Source organism: Spermophilus citellus (genome assembly GCF_964194105.1).
Source record: "Spermophilus citellus genome assembly, chromosome: 3".
In the NCBI taxonomy this organism is placed as follows: Eukaryota; Metazoa; Chordata; class Mammalia; order Rodentia; family Sciuridae; genus Spermophilus; species Spermophilus citellus.
In genome coordinates, this window is record NC_138184.1 from 3,922,688 (window position 1) to 3,939,831 (window position 17,144).

Below are 17,144 nucleotides of genomic sequence, written 5' to 3' on the forward strand. Positions count from 1 at the left end.
TGATCTGAGTTTCAGTTCAACAAACTTAACCATGTCAAGAGCTACCCTCAACAGAAGGGTGAAGGAAGCTCAAGAAGAGGCAGGGCCCCTGATCAGGTCCTTTTCATTTACTCATTCATTCAATAAGTACTTGGTGCGGGACCACAGCATCCTTGCAAGCACCAGGGACAGAGAAACAAACAAAATAGACAGAACTTCTACTTGCAGGTAAGGGAGGAGATAAATAAATATGTTAAGATGGTGCTAAGGAGAAAAATGAACAAGCTCAGCAACATGAGGCTATGTAGATGTGTTGGGGAAAGAGACTACAATTCAGACTCAGCAGGGAGAGGATGTCCCAAAAGGACCACGGGTTCCATCTGTGAAAGAACCCAAAGGTAAGCACGGCCAGGCTCTCACCTCATCATGCAAAGTCACAAAGAAGCTGCTGGGAAAAGGAGTGGAAAAGCACATCCTGAGCATGGGCAAGGCCCTGGGTTCCATTCCCAGCGTGAAAAACAAAAAAAAAAAAGCCATAAAAAGAATGAAAAGCAAATCATTTAACTATAAACAATGTAGAAAGGATGGTGAAGAAATAGAGGTATTTTGGGATAAGTTCCAATCTTTCTTTTTTTTTTTTTTTTTTTAAGAGAGTGAGAGAGTGAGAGAGGAGAGAGAGAGAGAGAGAGAGAGAGAGAGAGAATTTTTAATATTTATTTTTTAGTTCTCGGCGGACACAACATCTTTGTTGGTATGTGGTGCTGAGGATCGAACCCGGGCCGCACGCATGCCAGGCAAGCGCGCTACCTCTTGAGCCACATCCCCAGCCCAAGTTCTAATCTTTTATGCTGGTAAATCAATAAACATCATTTACATTTGAAAAACAAATCAAGAAATAGTTAGCAAATCAGCTGGTGTTAAGAACACACTCTAGGGGCTGGGTGGCTTAGCGGTAGAACACGGGCGGGACCAAGGTTCGATCCTCAGGACCACATAAGAATAAAGGCATTGTGTTGTGTCCATCTACACCTAAAAAATCTCTCTCTCCTTTAAAAAAAAAAAAAAAAAAAGCACACACTCTGGAAAAGGTTAGAAAGATTGCCGGTAGGGTGGTAAGATTGGGGGAGGAGATGGGAATCTACCACTCTCTACCTCGACCATTTCTGCCCTATTCAATTGTTATAATGAATGTGTATTTGATGTGAAAGATACTTTTTAAATATATGAAATACCATTCCAGAGGTATTCACCCCCCACTCTTAAGAGTTGATCTACTTTTCATTGAAAACTGGAAAGATATACTCTGACACAATTTCTCTCAGTGCAACAGAGTGAACTGGGTATTTGTCTTTGATAGACTTGATGACCTCAGCAGTTCTCTTGAGATACATTTGAAGCAGCTGCCCTGTACTAGACACCCAGACAGACTGCAACAAACAGGTCTCAGCCACTAATAGAAAGGTAGCCACAAACTGACACTGTAGGGGAATGAGCTTCACCAACCACTTCATCTTTCAAGGACCTGAGAATGTGCACTCAGGCAGGTGCCTGGCCTGCTCTGTTGCATCCTTTTCCACGTCTTCCTCCCAGGAATCCTGAGAGGCCCCAGGCTGCAGGTCTGTCACCAGGAACACAAGGTATGACACCAGGCATGGAGTAAAAGCACGATGAATGCAAATCATTACTACATGACTTCTAGGAACTGCTTGGGCATGCATGGTGGGAACTGAAGAGAAAATAGCTTCCAAGCAGACGCAAACCATCATCCTGGGTTGGTCCCCATGCTCCAAGCACAGGAAGAAGGGGAGAGGACAGACAAGGGAGAGGGAGAAGGAGAATGCAGTGGATACTGCCAGAGGAGAGAAAGGGAGGCAGCTTCAGCTTATGCTCTACCAGCATCACAGGTAACACCTGGACAAATGTCTGGCCATGCCAGTAATTAAACCAGCAGTGGCTGGTTGCGGACCAAGGGCAGTTTGCTAACCTCCTCCCACCCACTTTAAAGCATGAGCAGCTGACCTGGCCCTTTAAGACTCTGTCACCATCTATAAAAGCACAACATGGTGAGAAGAAGCCTGGACCCTGTCTATGGACAGCCCAGCAGGAAGTGCTATGCAAATGGCTCATTTTTTTTTTTTTTTGTAGCTGTAGATGGACAGAATGCCTTTATTTTACTTGTTTATTTTTTATGTGATGCTGAGGATCGAACCCAGGGCTTTGCACATGCTAGGCAAGCGCTCTACCACTGAGCCCCAGCCCCAGCCCATGGCTCATATTCTTTTTATTAAAAAGTGCTGAGTGGGGCTGGGGATGTGGCTCAAGCGGTAGCGCGCTTGCCTGGCATGTGTGCAGCCCGGGTTCGATCCTCAGCACCACATACCAACAAAGATGTTGTGTCCACCGAGAACTAAAAAATAAATATTAAAAATTCTCTCTCTCTCTCTTTCCTCTTTCACTCTCTCTTAAAAAAAAAAAAATAAGGGACAAAGATAAATCAATATTAAAAAAAAAAAAAGTGCTGAGTATTTGCTGTTGTCAGTAATCCTATCTGCCATCTTCTAAAAGGCTAGGAATAAAGAAAAAAGGGAGAAGGTGAAGACAAAGCAAAAATGAGGAGGGAAAGGAGTGGCTGAATACTGAAGAAACTATAAGAAAAAGAAATGCTGCTGTTAGCGATGTCAACTGCATGTCCTTTCAAAGTGCAGTTTCTACTTCTGTGGCATTTCACTCCCTGCTCAACAGCTAGCCTCTTACAGACAAGCTTTCTAAACCACTCCTGTGGCCCTGGAAGGCCTGCACTGCAGGTGGAGGGGTCAGGGGTGGCCCTGCAGCAGCTCCCCACCCCCCAGTACAGCAGTTCCCCTTGAACACACCTGTTCAACGAATATTTATTGGGAGCTGGGGTGTGGCTCAGTGGGAGAGCACTTGCCTAGCATGCACAAGGCCCTAGATCCATCCCCAGCACTGGAGGGAAAAAAGTATTGTACCCCCCATAATGTGCCAGGCCTTGAGCCTCACACTGGGAACTCGATGATGAGAAAACCAGCTCTAGCCCCCCAAAACACTCAGAAGAGACCAACCTTGTCCCCAGATTTCCCACCAAAGCCTTGCCCAGGGTCCTTTCCAAGAAAGCCATCTCTGATCATAAAGAGGGTTAATTCCCAATTCTGTTCCTTCAGACCATGTCCTATAGAAAGGCCAGGGCCACATTGTCACAGGTGGAGACATGGGTGGGGTACACAAAAGGGGCACTCATGTTTAACAAGCAGCAGCCTATGTGGGACTGGGTAGGGGAGTCAAGATAGGATGACAGGAACTCCTTTTCTTTTTTCTACTCCACATACTATGAACTCTTAGAATGGCACCCTAATCCAACTCAGGCCCAGTGAGCAATGTCCTGATTACTCACCACCTGGCTGCCATCTAAATGATAACAACAGTCACCACTTTCTTTCCATTCCCCTGTGACTGACTCGACAGTTGGAGAAGAGTCTGGTGCACTGTGTGGAGGAGGAGGCTGAGGACTACCTCAACATCAGCCTGGCTGGGCAGCTCCCCACCCCCAGCACTTGCTACAGAACACTTTCCTTCCATCTTGACACAATACATGGGCATGTGGGTCCCAAATTCCAGGAGGCAGGGACAGCCTTTGGAGAAGGAACGCTGGGTAGGTTAGCATTCCTAACTCAAGGCTGGGGCTACTCACCACGTTTGGGCTTGGGGAAGCTGTCGTGCAGCCGGAAGATCACCTTCTCTACGAAGTGCTGGATTTCACATTGCTCTGGGCCACGAACAAACACCATCCAGTCGTGGGTGAACCCCTCCGTGGTGGGCTTCTTGCGCAGTTGGGCACGGTGCCCCAGCTCTAACTTGACCTGAACGGTGCACTGGGGGCAGGGAGAGAGATTGGAACAGGTCAGTACAAAGCTCAAAGCAAGGCACTATTCAGATATGTCCTGCCCCCTCACCCACAGGCACACTCAGTAAAAGCCTCCAAGCAGAGAGACAGGTTTCCAAGCTAGGGAGAGGAACATGAATGCTTCAGTGCTTCCAGGGCACCAGCACTGAACTGAGGGCCCCACAAGTTCTGGCTCCTCAGCAAGTGGCACAGGGCCTGTGTGTCCTTCACCTGCTTTCACGTCCTCTGCTCCACCTGCACAGCCTTGTCTCTGGTCTTCCTGTCAGCCCAGTTGACTCCTGCCTCTAGGCCCTGGCACCTGCAGGAGCTCTTCTTCTAGACTTACTACCCTAGCTCCTTTTCATCACTCAAGGCTCAGCTGTCACTTCTGCAGGGAAGCTTCCCTAATGGCCCAAGCCAATAGCACTTTGACATTCTACATCACTTATTGGGGACGGGGGGGGGGGGGGGGGAGTGCTGAGGATTTAATCCAGAGGTGCTTCACCACAGAGACACAGACACATTCCCAGCCCTTTTTATTTTTGAGCCAGGGCCTCACTAAGTTGCTAAGGCTGGTCTCGAACTTGCGATCCTCCTGCCTCAGCCTCCTGAGCTAAGATTACAGGAGTGTGCCACCATGCCCTGCTACCTATTTCATTCTTCTCAAGAAACCATCAGAAACCATCTTGCTGATTGCTGTCCACCTGCTCTCCCCTACCATCAGCTCCTCCCAAGTGAGATATCACTGAATACAGATGTGCAACCCAGACTGCAATTCTGTGGATGAGGAAACTGAGACTCTGACAGTAAGCTGCTAAGTGGCACTTGCAAGGTAAGGAGCAGCCTCAGATTTGAGGCTGGGTCTTTGTAGCCAAGGGCCACTCCCTTGACTACTCTGCTATCCTGCCTCCCTGGCCAGGGCACAGCACGCACACTTTCATTTTCATGCACTTCTATATGAGGGCAGGGGCCTTTCTTGCTCCCCTAAGTCATCCCTAAACACGGTTTTTTTGGTTTCAAAAGAACCAAGGACAGTTCCCAATAGGCAGGAGGAAGCAAGTGTACAGCCACCTGCTGAAAGGACCCAGGTGGACTGGCTGCTGGCAGCGGAGCTCCCTGCCGTTCACGTGTCTGGCATTGTTTCCTGAACTACAAGGCAGATGAGGCCAGTCCCCCTCCACTGAACACAAAGCCACAATCCTTGAAAGCACTCTTAATGTCTAGGCTGATTACCAGTGGAACGTACTGTAAATATCCACTCTAGTTTGCAAAAACCTCCCCAGACACAACCCTGACACCTAGTATCAAATACAAGAATGTTACAGAATGAAGCAGAGGCCAAGTGGACACTTGTTTGTAAGTACCAAGATAAGCAGGAGAGACATGAAGGGCGAGTCCCAAGCTGCCTGTGTGACACTCCCACTCACTGGGCTCTACCAGCCTCCCAGATGGAGCCACCCTCCCCTGCCCTGGACTCCAGAACTCCCATATCACCTTTCACCTTCTTTCTAAGTGACTGTGTGCAATCCGAGGCACCTGCCTCTGTTCAGACCTCACCACTGGCTGAGTGAGCCTGCCCTCACCCAGCTGGTCTCCTCCCCTCTGCCCTCATCCCACAGTTTGCCAACCCCATCAGAATGGAGTGCAAGCTCCGGGCACTCCTCCTGCCTTCCACCTGTTCCCTTCCAAATGTCTAAAAAGTGCTCATCTTTTTCACACTTTAATATTATTTTTGAAGTCAGAATCCAAGGCAGTCCAGATGTGTAAATTTCAGGTTTTGAGGGCCTCCCACTCTGTATGCATGTTCACACATGCGCATTCCTGGGCACACACATGTAAGCTGTTACAGTAGTCAGTGGTGTGTCTTAAAGAATCCCAGGACTGAGAAAACACAGGAAATGAAATGCACACTCTGTGTTCCAGCTCCATCACAGGGCTGGCCAGCCCCAAACACTCCAGGAATACCCACCCATCTGTGTGCATTTCTTCCACCCCACAGCCTGGAATACCTTAAGCTCATTTCTCTTCTGGTCAAAATTCTACTCATCCCTTAAGTCCCAACTCAAAGACTATTTCCTCCAGGGCCCCTTTGATCACTGTGCCAGAACCAATCATCAATGAAGTCTGTGGCCAATTCTTTCAGGGTTGTTTCCTGCTGTCCCCCTCATGCCCCTGAGAAGTCTCTGACAAGAGGGACATCTTGTTCATCCTTGTCGCCTCTATCCTGGAAGCATAGTACACAGTGCATCAACAACACTGGATTAATTTAGCCAGAGGACCTTCTACATCCAACAGTTCTGAGGAGCACCATCCAAGAAGGAAGGGCCAAGAGGCAGATAAGGACGGGTGGCTCCAGTGTGTGTAGAGCTGGCAAGAGACTTGTGGCTCCAGGCACTGGGCAGCCTGGTGTAAGAAACAGGGCAATTTTTTGTCAATTTAAAAAATTAATTAATTTTTAAAAAAAGAAATGGGGCAGAAGGAGTTCCCCTGGCTCAGGGTGATGGTCCCTTTGGGGCTTCCAGAAAGAGAGCAGTAACTCACTTAGGACACTGGAGGGAGGGGCTGGGACAGAGTGGAGTCCAGATTGGACACAACAGGGATGATAATGGACTATATAAATGGATGATGGATATGGGGAACGGTATCTGAGTAAAATCCTCCGGTGATCTGTGTATGGCCAGGGCTACAGGAAGGAAAGGGAAAGAAGCAAACAAGGGCCACGGCAGCCTGCTAGGAGGCAACCAGAGAGGCCAGAAAGAGGAAAACAGAACCTGAAAAGGGAAACCGGCAAGAACCCAGGGTGAAGAGATTCAGTACTCCTGGGACACACACAGAGGGCCCGTGACTAAGTAGAGAGATAAGTACACTCAAACCAACCACAAGCATCTATGTGAATAGTGCTAAGTATGAGAATGTTCAACCCAAGCAGCATCTGCATGACCCCTAGTGGGCTGTAATCACCGTGTACACCTCACACCCACTGACCTCTGCCTCTCTACCCAACCTGCTTCCACTCTGAGAATGGCTGTGAAGGTCACAGGTGAAAATGACAACAACGCTATATGGGGAATGAATTCTGCTTCCCTCGAGTTCACTCCTGCGTGATGACAGTCACCTCGGAATCAGTTATGCACCAATCCAGCTACTCAGCCCTCGGCTGGCTTCCCAGCATTTTTGATGACATGAAGTTCCCACCCAGGGCATGCCAGCAGCAGAGCAGCTATTGTGAAAGAATGGACCACAGCTTCATCAGAGAGGGGGAGAGTGTAGGCGCCAAAACTGCGCTGCAGTGGCCAAAGTAAACAGGAAGGTTCTGAGGCAGTGATGGGTAATCTTCGCAGCCGGCTGGCAGTGCCCAAAGCACCACCCAGCGACATCTATGCCCCAGGGGCTGGCGCCAACTGCAGACTGAACACCCTTGGTTAAGGGCATGTCAGAGACTTGGTGGACAGATTCAAGGCTCCCTGGCCCAACCTCCTGCACACTCCCCTGAATGCTGGAATCTGCTAAGAAATAAAGAGAGTGGGATAACACAGATTCTGTTCCACTGTTTTAAAAAAAGGAAGCATTGATTCAGTAAAACATTAGAGCCACATTCACTGGAGCCAGCAAGCTGAGCCCTGGCCAACTATCCTGATGGGTCAAGTCATGATAATTTATTACCACAGTTAAGCCAATTCCAGAGTCAACTGTTAACATCCCCTCCTTCCTCTACTCCACCTGGACTCCCTCCATGGCCATCAGAACCAAAGATTTGAAGCAAACCAACCAGCTGGTTCTCAAGGAGGGTGGCCTGGCAGAGAGGCCAGCTGCTCAGGTTAAGCTCCAGACTCTCCTGGAATGAGGGAACCTCACCTGCCAGCAGCTGTCCCCACCCCCCACCCCCAGTATCCCACACAGATGTCTCAACATCTGTGTCCCCCACAGGCATCAGGACAACCTGCTACCTGGAGCCCACTTTTGGAACTCTCAGAATGGAGGGCAACCCCAAGGGGCTCAACCTGTGATTGCCACTTCCTGCATATTTGGGACTCACCTCGATGCCCACTCCCCAACAAAAGCCCAGAACAAAGGGAAACTTCCAGGTCTGCCCTGGAAAGTGTTAACCATTTTACTCCTGGAAAATCACCCAGAAGACAGCCAGTGGACAGGGTGGCCCAAGGGCTCGGGGGCCATCTGGGGACAGTTAAGCTTGGGCAGGAAGCCTCAACTGGGACACTTCCCTCCATCCAGGCCAGCTGGCAGAGGGCACTTAGAACCAAAGGGCCAGAATCCTAAATCCAGCAAACCAGGCACACAGATCCTAGAGGGCCACTTCCAAGGCCTCCTTCCACTAAAGAGAACAGCTCTTCCCAGGTGTGCACTGAAAAGCCCCCACCCCCAACCCCTGGCAAAGAGGAAGAACCTTTTCTGACAGCTCCAGATTCTAGGTCCTTTCTTCTGATTTGGTCAGTCAGCCAGCTTCTCCTGGGCCCTGTCCTGTGTCTGGGACCCAGAAGGCAGGTCTTTGGCAGTGAGTGTATAAGGTTTCCTCTAATTTTCTGGTGGGAATTCTTTCCAACAAATGCCCCTTCCTCTGAGAATCTGGTATAAGTACACCCAGAATTTGACAACTGCACCTAATTCCAGGTGCACCAATATGCTCCCCTCCCAGGAGACAGTGCTAAGTCTTATCCCTCTTCAATACCAACTGGTTGTGCAGAGGTGCTGGCCGAGTGCTCCAAATACACATGCTGATGGGGCCAGGTAATGGAGCTTGGGCAATTCCAGAGAATGGTAAAACAAGACCAAATAAGTCACACTTTGCAGAACCTTCTCCCTCCAGGTCCAGCTGGGGGCTCTCAGGGTAGCCACTGAATTAAAATACAAGAAGGGGAAACAATGGATTGTCCCCTGCGACAATCCTCATAAGTGAGGAATGCCTGCCCAGAAGGTGGGGACAAAGCCAATCACTGTACCAATGGCCAGTAGCCAGCACCTCCAGTCCTTTTCTGGCTCTATCTACCCTGGTTCCTCTGACCCAGGGCAAAAGGTTAATGACAAAGGAATATGAAGGGGTTTGATGAATTCCTCTCTAAACACTCAGGTGTACAAACCACATGGATATGCAAATACACCCACAATACTCAGTGTTCAGGTTCCTGGTAAGACAGAACTGCACCTGTCAGGGACCAGACATTAAAGTACAAGGTGCACAATGATGTGCAGACACAGCACCAGGTGTCTCCTAGGAACAAGGGGAACAGTCTTGGGTGATATTTTCTGAATGTGTAAAATCCCAATCAAGGCATCTGTTGCCAGAGTAGGAAGGCCTGGTTGCAAACAGACTGATTCCTGGCTGCTCTGATTTAACCAACACTTGGCAAAGAGAGTGAAACCTTGTGTTAGACACAAAGGGAAAAAGACACTGGTGCCTGCCCTCAAGTATTTTACAATGTAACAACTTGAGAATAAAACTTGGCAAGGAGACTTTCCAACCTTTAGGACTGGGAGTAGAAGGCAAACCAGTCACTCTGCAGTTAATACTCTGGGTAATCCTGAGTTTTTCTAGAAGCGGTTTGGGGATAAGAGCAGAGGTACGAGGACCTTGATCCATCTGAGGACCTTCTTAGGTCTGCATTTCTACACCTGCACAATGGCTGGCTAGGGAGCTGCTTGTGGCACCAACATCAAAAACAAACCTCCCTCTGGGAAGAGTGTCATCATAAGGCAGTCACTCTCCAATTCACACTTCGAAGCCCCCACATGCAAAGAATCAGCAAGCAGCAATTCCATCTTCTGATGTGACTGGGCTGTCACCACCTCAGAAGCAAGGCCACTGTGAAGGGCTGGCTCTGTGAAGGAGAGGCTCCTTGGTCCTTTTGAACAAGAGACCAAATGGCTGCTGACACTACTTCCCATCTCCCTGGTCCCCATTGACCCACTCCTCTATCCTTCCCCAATGTTTTCAGCATCCACTCAGTCTCCATTCCACATCACACCCCAGCCTCAGAGATAAACCCACTTCTCCCAGACCAGACCCCTAAGTAAGCTGAGCAAAGATTTCACTCATACCTCTACAAAGAAAATACAAATGCCACGACAGCACCAGGGCAGGTGTGGAGCGGAAAGAGCAGAAGAGTCATACATGTGGGTGCAGGTTAGGGCAAAGAGAACCAGAAAGATCTTTTCCTGCCCATGGGGAAAAGATGCCAATGAGAAGTTGGGACAACAGAGCAGAACGGGAAATCCCCTTCTTAGCTGAATCTGAAAGGCCTATGGGAAGGTCAGGTCAGGAAAGAATCAAAGCCTCCAGAAGCTAGGGAGCACTGTTTCCCACTATAGTGAGGCACTACAGGTCTGAGGCATGGGGACAGGCAAGACTCCACAGATTCACACTCACCTACTTGGTCAGTGACACCATTCTCCAGCCTCCCCAGGGGTCTTACTGTCATCAAGAGATAGGGATAGAGCTCTCTAAAATCTGCATGAAAGCATGGTGGGAAAGGCCAACTAGACTTCAGACCCTCATCCTTCCCTCAGGGGCTGGTTTCACTTACAAATACTTCTGCAACCATCAAGACCAGTGCTGCCCATAGAACTTTCTACACTGATGGAAATGTTCTCTCTAGGCAGCCACACAAAGCAGCTGGCAACTCAGTTGTAGTTACTGAGCACTCAAAAGGGTGACTGGGGTGACTGAGGGACTGAGTTTTTTAAGCTACATAGCTACAGGTTAAATTTAAAATAGCTACAGGTGCTAGTGACTGGCATCCTGGACAGTACCAGCTCTTGAAGGCCTGTACCACCTGAGTGGGACCTATATCTTCTTGTCACAAAGCAAGAATTATCACCTCTTTCCACAGTCCCACTTACATGACAGCCACCAGACATCTAGGATCCAACCCATCAAAAGGGGAATGGCCTAAGACCTGGACTAAGGAGTAGGGACAGAGGCCATACTCTATGCCTTTTGTGGTGCCAAGAGACATCCCAAGGGTGAGATTCATCGACAACAGACATTGAAGGGACATTCCATTTGGTTAATTCACTAAGAATTACAGGCAGCAGGCTCTATGTCTCCAAAGGAAATCATCTGACACCACACTGCAAATCCACCAGCCAGGTGCCATGCCCTCTCCTCACCTCCTGATAGAGTAACACCAAAGTTAGAAGGTAAGCCACAGTGAGTGGGTGCCAGGATATCATTGAGATGCCACCTGCCTCAATGATCCTATGCCACAGGCATCAGGACTGGCAGGGGGAAGATCCCTTGCTCACAGTCCCCAACACCACACAGCCACACAGCGCCTCACCAGACAGAGCCGCCTCTGTGGCGCCAGCAGCCAGGGACGCCCCAACCTGCCCTTGCTAAAGGCAGAGATTTCAGCTGCCACCCCCACAGCCCCACAATGCCTTTCCTGGCTCTGCGCCCCTGAAAGCCAGGGCAGCAGCAGAGAATGAAGAAGTGATCCCGGGTTGGGAGCAGGAGTGACACTGGGTTTGAGAACAGAAGGAACTCAGATGATGAAGAAGAGATACAGTGCTGGGTAAGGGGGGACACTGGGGATCAGAAAGGCCTCAGGTTTACAGGAACCAAGAGGATGGGCAGCAGGAAGGATGGTTTCCAGATGGAAGGGGGAGCTGCCACCAGGAGTTTGGGGAGCATGGGGAATCCACCTGGGGTTTGGACAGAGGCTCTCAGATGTGGGGGGAAGAGACAAAAATGAGGTGGAGAGGGGGAAAGGGTAGTGGCTAAAAAGTTAGCAGGTCAGGGGGCTTGGGTAGAGTGGGAGACCCTGAATGTAAGAATGTAAGGAATGTAGGGTTCTGGGGAGACTGGGACTGAGAAGCCAGGCCAGTGGCGGGGAGAGGAGCCAGATTGAGGCAAGAGAGCTGGACAGGGATTAAATGTGGGAAGCACAATTGAAAATCGCGGGGCAAGAGCAATGGTCTGAAGGGTTGGGGTGGTAGGTAGTCAGGTCCGAGAAGAAACTGCTCTGGCCCTGGTCTAAGAGAAGTAGGACTGAAGGCAAGAAACGGTTCTTCAGGCCCGGGGGTCCCAGGGAGAATGAGCATAGCCTAAAACCAGATGGGGGCCAAGGCGGCATGGGGGGGTCAAAGTAAGACCAAAGAGAAGGGACACTCTAAACAGGCCTGAGTTCTTGTGGCAAAAGACGGAAGGCTGGGGTCGCGGGAAGACGAGGGGGTCAGGCGAGGGTGCAAGGGGAAAGGGATACTCAGAAAAGGTAGCAGTGGATGAGAGGGGAGGGCAGGGACCGTGGCCTAGGAGGGAAGGAGGGGTGCGGGCAGTTCTGGGGACACCCAAATCTGAGTTAAGGCTGAAGGGAGAACAGGCAGCAGGTTGCAGGGAGCGGGTCAGGGAGTCTGAGGCTACTGAGTCCCGAGAGAAAAGGAGACATGGGCTGGTCCCGGACCCGAAATGAGAAAAGGGTCGGGCAAAATATGGGGAGAGTCCCCAAAGAGGCCCGAGGGGGCTCCTGCGCCGACACGAGGTCCCCGGAGCCGTCTGTGAGGACGCTGGGCCGAACGGGGTCCCCAGAGTCCGCGGGGTTCGGAGGGGCAGCACGAAGGGTCCCGGGCCAGGCTGGGGCTCCTGGAGCATCCCGAGACTCTGGGTCGCACTAGAGTTCCGAGGGGCGTCCCAGGCGGCGCGGGGCCAGGCCGGGCCCGGCCGGGGCCCCCGGGGGGGGGGCTTCTGGGCCGCCGGGGCCGGGCGGGGGGCGCGGTGGGGGAGGGGCGCGCCCGCCCCACATAAAGGCCCGGGCAGCGGCGGGCGCGCACAAAGCGGGGCGCGCGGGCGCGGGGCGCGCGGGGAGGCCGGGACCGAGGAGGGCCGGGCGGGCGGAGGGAAGGAGGGAGGGGTCCGGGCGGGCTGCGCCCGGGCGGTGCGGCCGCTCCTCACCTGATTGTCCATGGCTGGCGCCCCGCCCCGCCCCCGGGCCCCGCGTCGCTCGCCGCCGCTCAACGCCGCCCCGCCGCACTCATTGTCTGTCAGGCGCCGCCGCTCCGGGCCGCCCGCCCGCCCGCCAGCCCCGCGGAACCGGAAACCACCGCCAGCCCGGGCCGCTCATCGACCGCGGGCCCCCGCCGCCGACTCGGGCCCGCCGCCCCGACGGACAGCCACCTGGGCCAATCCACGGGACCGACCGCCGCTAGTACGGCGGGACTTCCGGCCTGGTGGGGGCCTGCCGGGCTGCGGTCGGAGGGACGAAGCCCTCAGCCAATGGGAGGCCGGGACCAGAGGGGCGGGAGGAGGGAGGGAGGGAGGCGCGAGGCGAACGCTGCCGAGGGGAGCGCGAGGTGTGCGCCGCACGTGGAGGGGGGCGGGGGCGGGACGGGCGCGTCGCGCCTGCGCAAAGCGGCCAGGCAGCCGGGCGGGAGCGTCTCTCCCGCGCCCCCCGGGTTGCAGCTTGGGCCTCTGGGGAGTGAACCCCGGGGGCCTTTGTCGTGCGGCTGCGAATAGCTACTGTGTGATGGAATGGGTTCTACAACTAGGGATTCATTTTCAACCTGGAGTCTGCGTGTGCTCGCCTCGTCCTGAATCTGTCTCTGCATCTGTAAAATGGGGACAAGAATAGCAACGGCCGATTCTGCTCCGACCCATTGGTAGGATACGTATTTGACATCGTGCTTCGCTAAAATAATCAAAAGAGCCTCCTTCTCCCAGGGGGAATAAGTTCTGGTATCTTTTGCACACCAAGGGGACCATAGTTAATAATGATGTATGTTTATTTTATGTATTTATTTAGAGACTGGGATCTCGCTACATTGCCAAGGCTGGGTATCAAATTTCCGCGCCCAAGACATCCTCCTGCCCCAGCCTCCTGAGTGGCTGGAACTACAGGCACATGCCACCATGCCCAGCAAATAATGACATATATTGCCAAATTGCGAAGAGTGTTTTTTTTGTTTGTTTGTTTGTTTTGTTTTTTTTTTGTTTTTGTTTTGTTTTGTTTTGTTTTGTTTTGGTACTGGGGATTGAACCCAGGGGTGCTTTGCCACTGAGCTACATCCCCATCCCTTTTTATTGATTTATTTTTGAGACATGTCATTAGGTTTCCCAGCTGGCCTTGAACTTGCGATTCTCCTTCCTCAGCCTTCTGAATTGCTAGGATTACAGGCTTGTGGCACTGCGACAATAAGAGTGGATTTTAACGTTTTCATGACAAAAACAATAAATATGAGATGACAGATATACTGATTACCCCAAGTTTCTCATTCACAGTGTATACTTGTATGGAAGCATCACCTTGTGCGGGTGAGTATATACAAATGGGTCAGTAAAAATTTTAAAAGTCTTTGCAGAGGGTGGGGGGCTGGGGTTGTAATTCAGTGGTAGCACCCCTTGCCTGGCATGTGTGAGGTTCTAGATTCCATTCTCAGCACCACATATAAATAAATAAAATAAAGGTCTCAACAACTAAAATATATATCTATATTTTTTAGAAATTGTTAAAGTCTAATGCATGAAATTTTAAATAAAATTGGTCTCTCCAACTTGTGGTTTTAATTTTTAGGATCACAAATTTTCACAGGGACTTGTCAGCAGTTTTTAGGTTAGAAACGGACATACCCTGGTCTTTCTCAGGATTGGTAGTCACCAGTCTTTGGAACCTTAGGACTTCTACCTGCAATTAGGGGATCCCTGTGTATGTATTTAAAATAATTTCTTATAGTTAAAAATCAGGTGGTTTTGGTTTGTTCCAATTCTCATTTAAGTATCAGGTAAGCCTTAGTTAGGTGGGACAAGTGCTTTGTCCTGAAGACCAGCAACAACAAAAAACACTGCAATGGAAGTTTGTCTAAGAAGGCGAGATCGCTGTTATGATAGCACTACCATCCTTTTGAATTTAGGGTAGTCAGGCTGAAAACAAAAATAAATTGGAGGTGATGCTGAGAAAATAAGCAGCAACTTTAATGTTGGTACAACTATTTATTTTCATCGTTATACCTGAATACTGTAAGTAGATCAGTAGGTGGTCCCCAAATCTGCAGTGTTAGTACCACCTGGGAACTCTGTTAGGAATAAAGATCCTGACTCCCTCTCCCGTTTATAGAATCAGAAGCTCAGTGCTTGCCCAGCACTCAGTAGTTAAGCAGCGCTGCAGATGGCTGAGGTGGCTGGTCTTTCAGAACACCTCCCAACCCCAGGAAAAGGAACAGAAGTGGGGAGAGAGTAGCCATCTGCTCTGAAGGAAGCTTTCAGGGGAGAACCTTTGAGCTACAATTGTTACAAAGATAAGCTTCAGAAAGCCCTCTCCCTACTCAGCTGGGAAATTATCCTTCAATCATGTTCTGAACTATAACTTTCAAAATGCATTCCCGGGGGCTCCTGCTGGTGGAGCTGGATGCCTTGGAGAGTCAAAAAGGATAATGAGGAAGCAACCCAGGTGTTAAATGGAGAGACACAATGCAGTCCACCATTCAGTGGAATATCATTCAGCCTTAAAAGGAAGGAAATTCCAACACCTGCTACAATGTGGATGAACCTTGAGGGCTCCAAGCTTCATGAAACAAGCCAGTCACAGAAGGACAATACTGTACAGTTCCATTCATAGGAGGTCCTTAGAATTTTCACATCCATAGAGACTGGACGTAGCACAGTAGGTGCAGGCAGCTGGGGAAGAGATGGAGGAATGGGGATGGACTTTCAGTCTGGGAAGATGGAAAGTTCTGGAGGTGGATGGAGATGATGATTGCACAGCCATGGAGATGTGCTGAACGCCACAGAACTGGACATTTGAAAATGATTTAAAGGTTAAAAAATATAGAGAGAGATATAGATATATATGGAATGACTACTCGGCCCTATAAACATATAACTTATCCATGAGTCCATATTGGAGCAACAAAACTCATTCACAACCTTAGAAGGTGACCTTCATCTCCACTTCTCCACTTCTGATAATCTGAAACCAGCCCCTGTGGATGCCTGCTAGATGCCAAGAAGGAGAAATAAATTTTCAACAGAAGAGCCATGCTGTTGTCATCCTAGTTCAGTGAGCATTGTTAGCAACGCAACCTATTTGGTTCATGCATCTGCACTTTGGGCAACATGGACAGCTAGAACAACCCCTGAGGTTGGAGGATCACCCTCCAACACGGCTCACTCATCCACAACTGCCAAAGTTATTGCTGGGTTTCTCCTCAGGGTGGCTTGGGCTTCCTTGTGGCATGGCGGCTGAATCTCAAGAATAAACGTCCCAAGAGAATCAGGCAAAAGTTGCATGACCTTGTATAACCTAGCCTTGGAAGTTACGTGGAGTCACTTCCACTATAGTCCAGGCACACCCAGGTTCAAGGGGGAAGGAACAGAGACCCATCTGTTCACTGGAGGAGTGTAAAAGTTCCATTATAAGAAGAGCATGTGGGGCAGGAAGAGCGGCACACACCTGTCATCCCAGTGACTTGGGAGCCTGGAACAGAAGGATCCCAAGTCCCAGGCTAGCCTGGGCAACTTGGTGAGACTCTGTCTCAAAATAAAAATTGCTGAGGAGTTCAGTGGTACAGCACCTCTGGATTCAACTCCCAGTACCACAAAAAAAAAAAAAAAAAAAAAAAAAAAAAAAGAAGAAGAAGAAGAAAGAGGAGGAGGAGGAAGAGAAAAAAAGATGGAGGAGGAGGAAGAGGAAGGGTAGAAGGGGAACAGGCATGTGGGGTAGAGGTACTGTTGTAGCCATTTTGGAAAATGCACATTTTTCCAAAACATTATCTCCAAAACCCTTACCCTGAGTAATTACAGATGATGATTACAGACGTTATTTAATTTGCCCTTAAATAAAGTGAAGCCCTTAGTCTGCAGCATTGTCTGCAAGGTCAAGGACCAGAAGGGTAGCCTGGTGTGGACACCCTCTCTTACATCTTCCCTCACTGCCTGCTGCCCGTTCCTTCCTGGACACACTGAGCAGCCGCTGCCTGGAACCATCTCCCCTAAGAGGCCACTTGGCTCCCCACTTTACCTTCTCCAAATCTTTGCTCAAATTACCTTCTCAGTGGGATCTCTTCTGACTACCTTATTTATCCTGTCACTCCACCTTAGTCCCCCAATGCTCTTCCTCCTTTTTAAATTTTTTCCGTTTCCACAACACTTACAACCTACTGACACACACGCAGTTGCTTATTAAATTTTGTCCATCTCCCCCAGCTCGAATGGCAGCTCCCAGAGAACAATATATTTTTTTCTTTTTTGTGATATATTCTAAGCATAGTGCCTAGCACATAATAGGTGTTCGATAAATATTTGTTGCAAAAATGAAATGATACT

The 17,144-nt window shown here is 50.1% G+C and overlaps 1 protein-coding gene across 2 annotated transcripts in view; it reads right to left on the reverse strand.

The window, feature by feature from the left end:
* The window catches only part of MLLT1 (MLLT1 super elongation complex subunit), a 59,894-nt gene extending 46,901 nt beyond the window's left edge, over positions 1 to 12,993 (reverse strand). The window contains exons 1-2 of one of the 2 annotated variants that reach the window (XM_081287584.1): positions 12,783 to 12,993; positions 3,686 to 3,866 (exon numbers count right to left, since the gene is read on the reverse strand). In XM_081287584.1, the coding sequence (XP_081143710.1) occupies positions 3,686 to 3,866; positions 12,783 to 12,794 (193 nt within the window). In that variant the 5' untranslated portion in view covers positions 12,795 to 12,993. The remainder of the gene's footprint in view (positions 1 to 3,685; positions 3,867 to 12,782) is intronic. The other variant, XM_081287583.1, reaches the window with a different exon arrangement.
* Between the last annotated feature and the right edge of the window lie 4,151 nt (positions 12,994 to 17,144).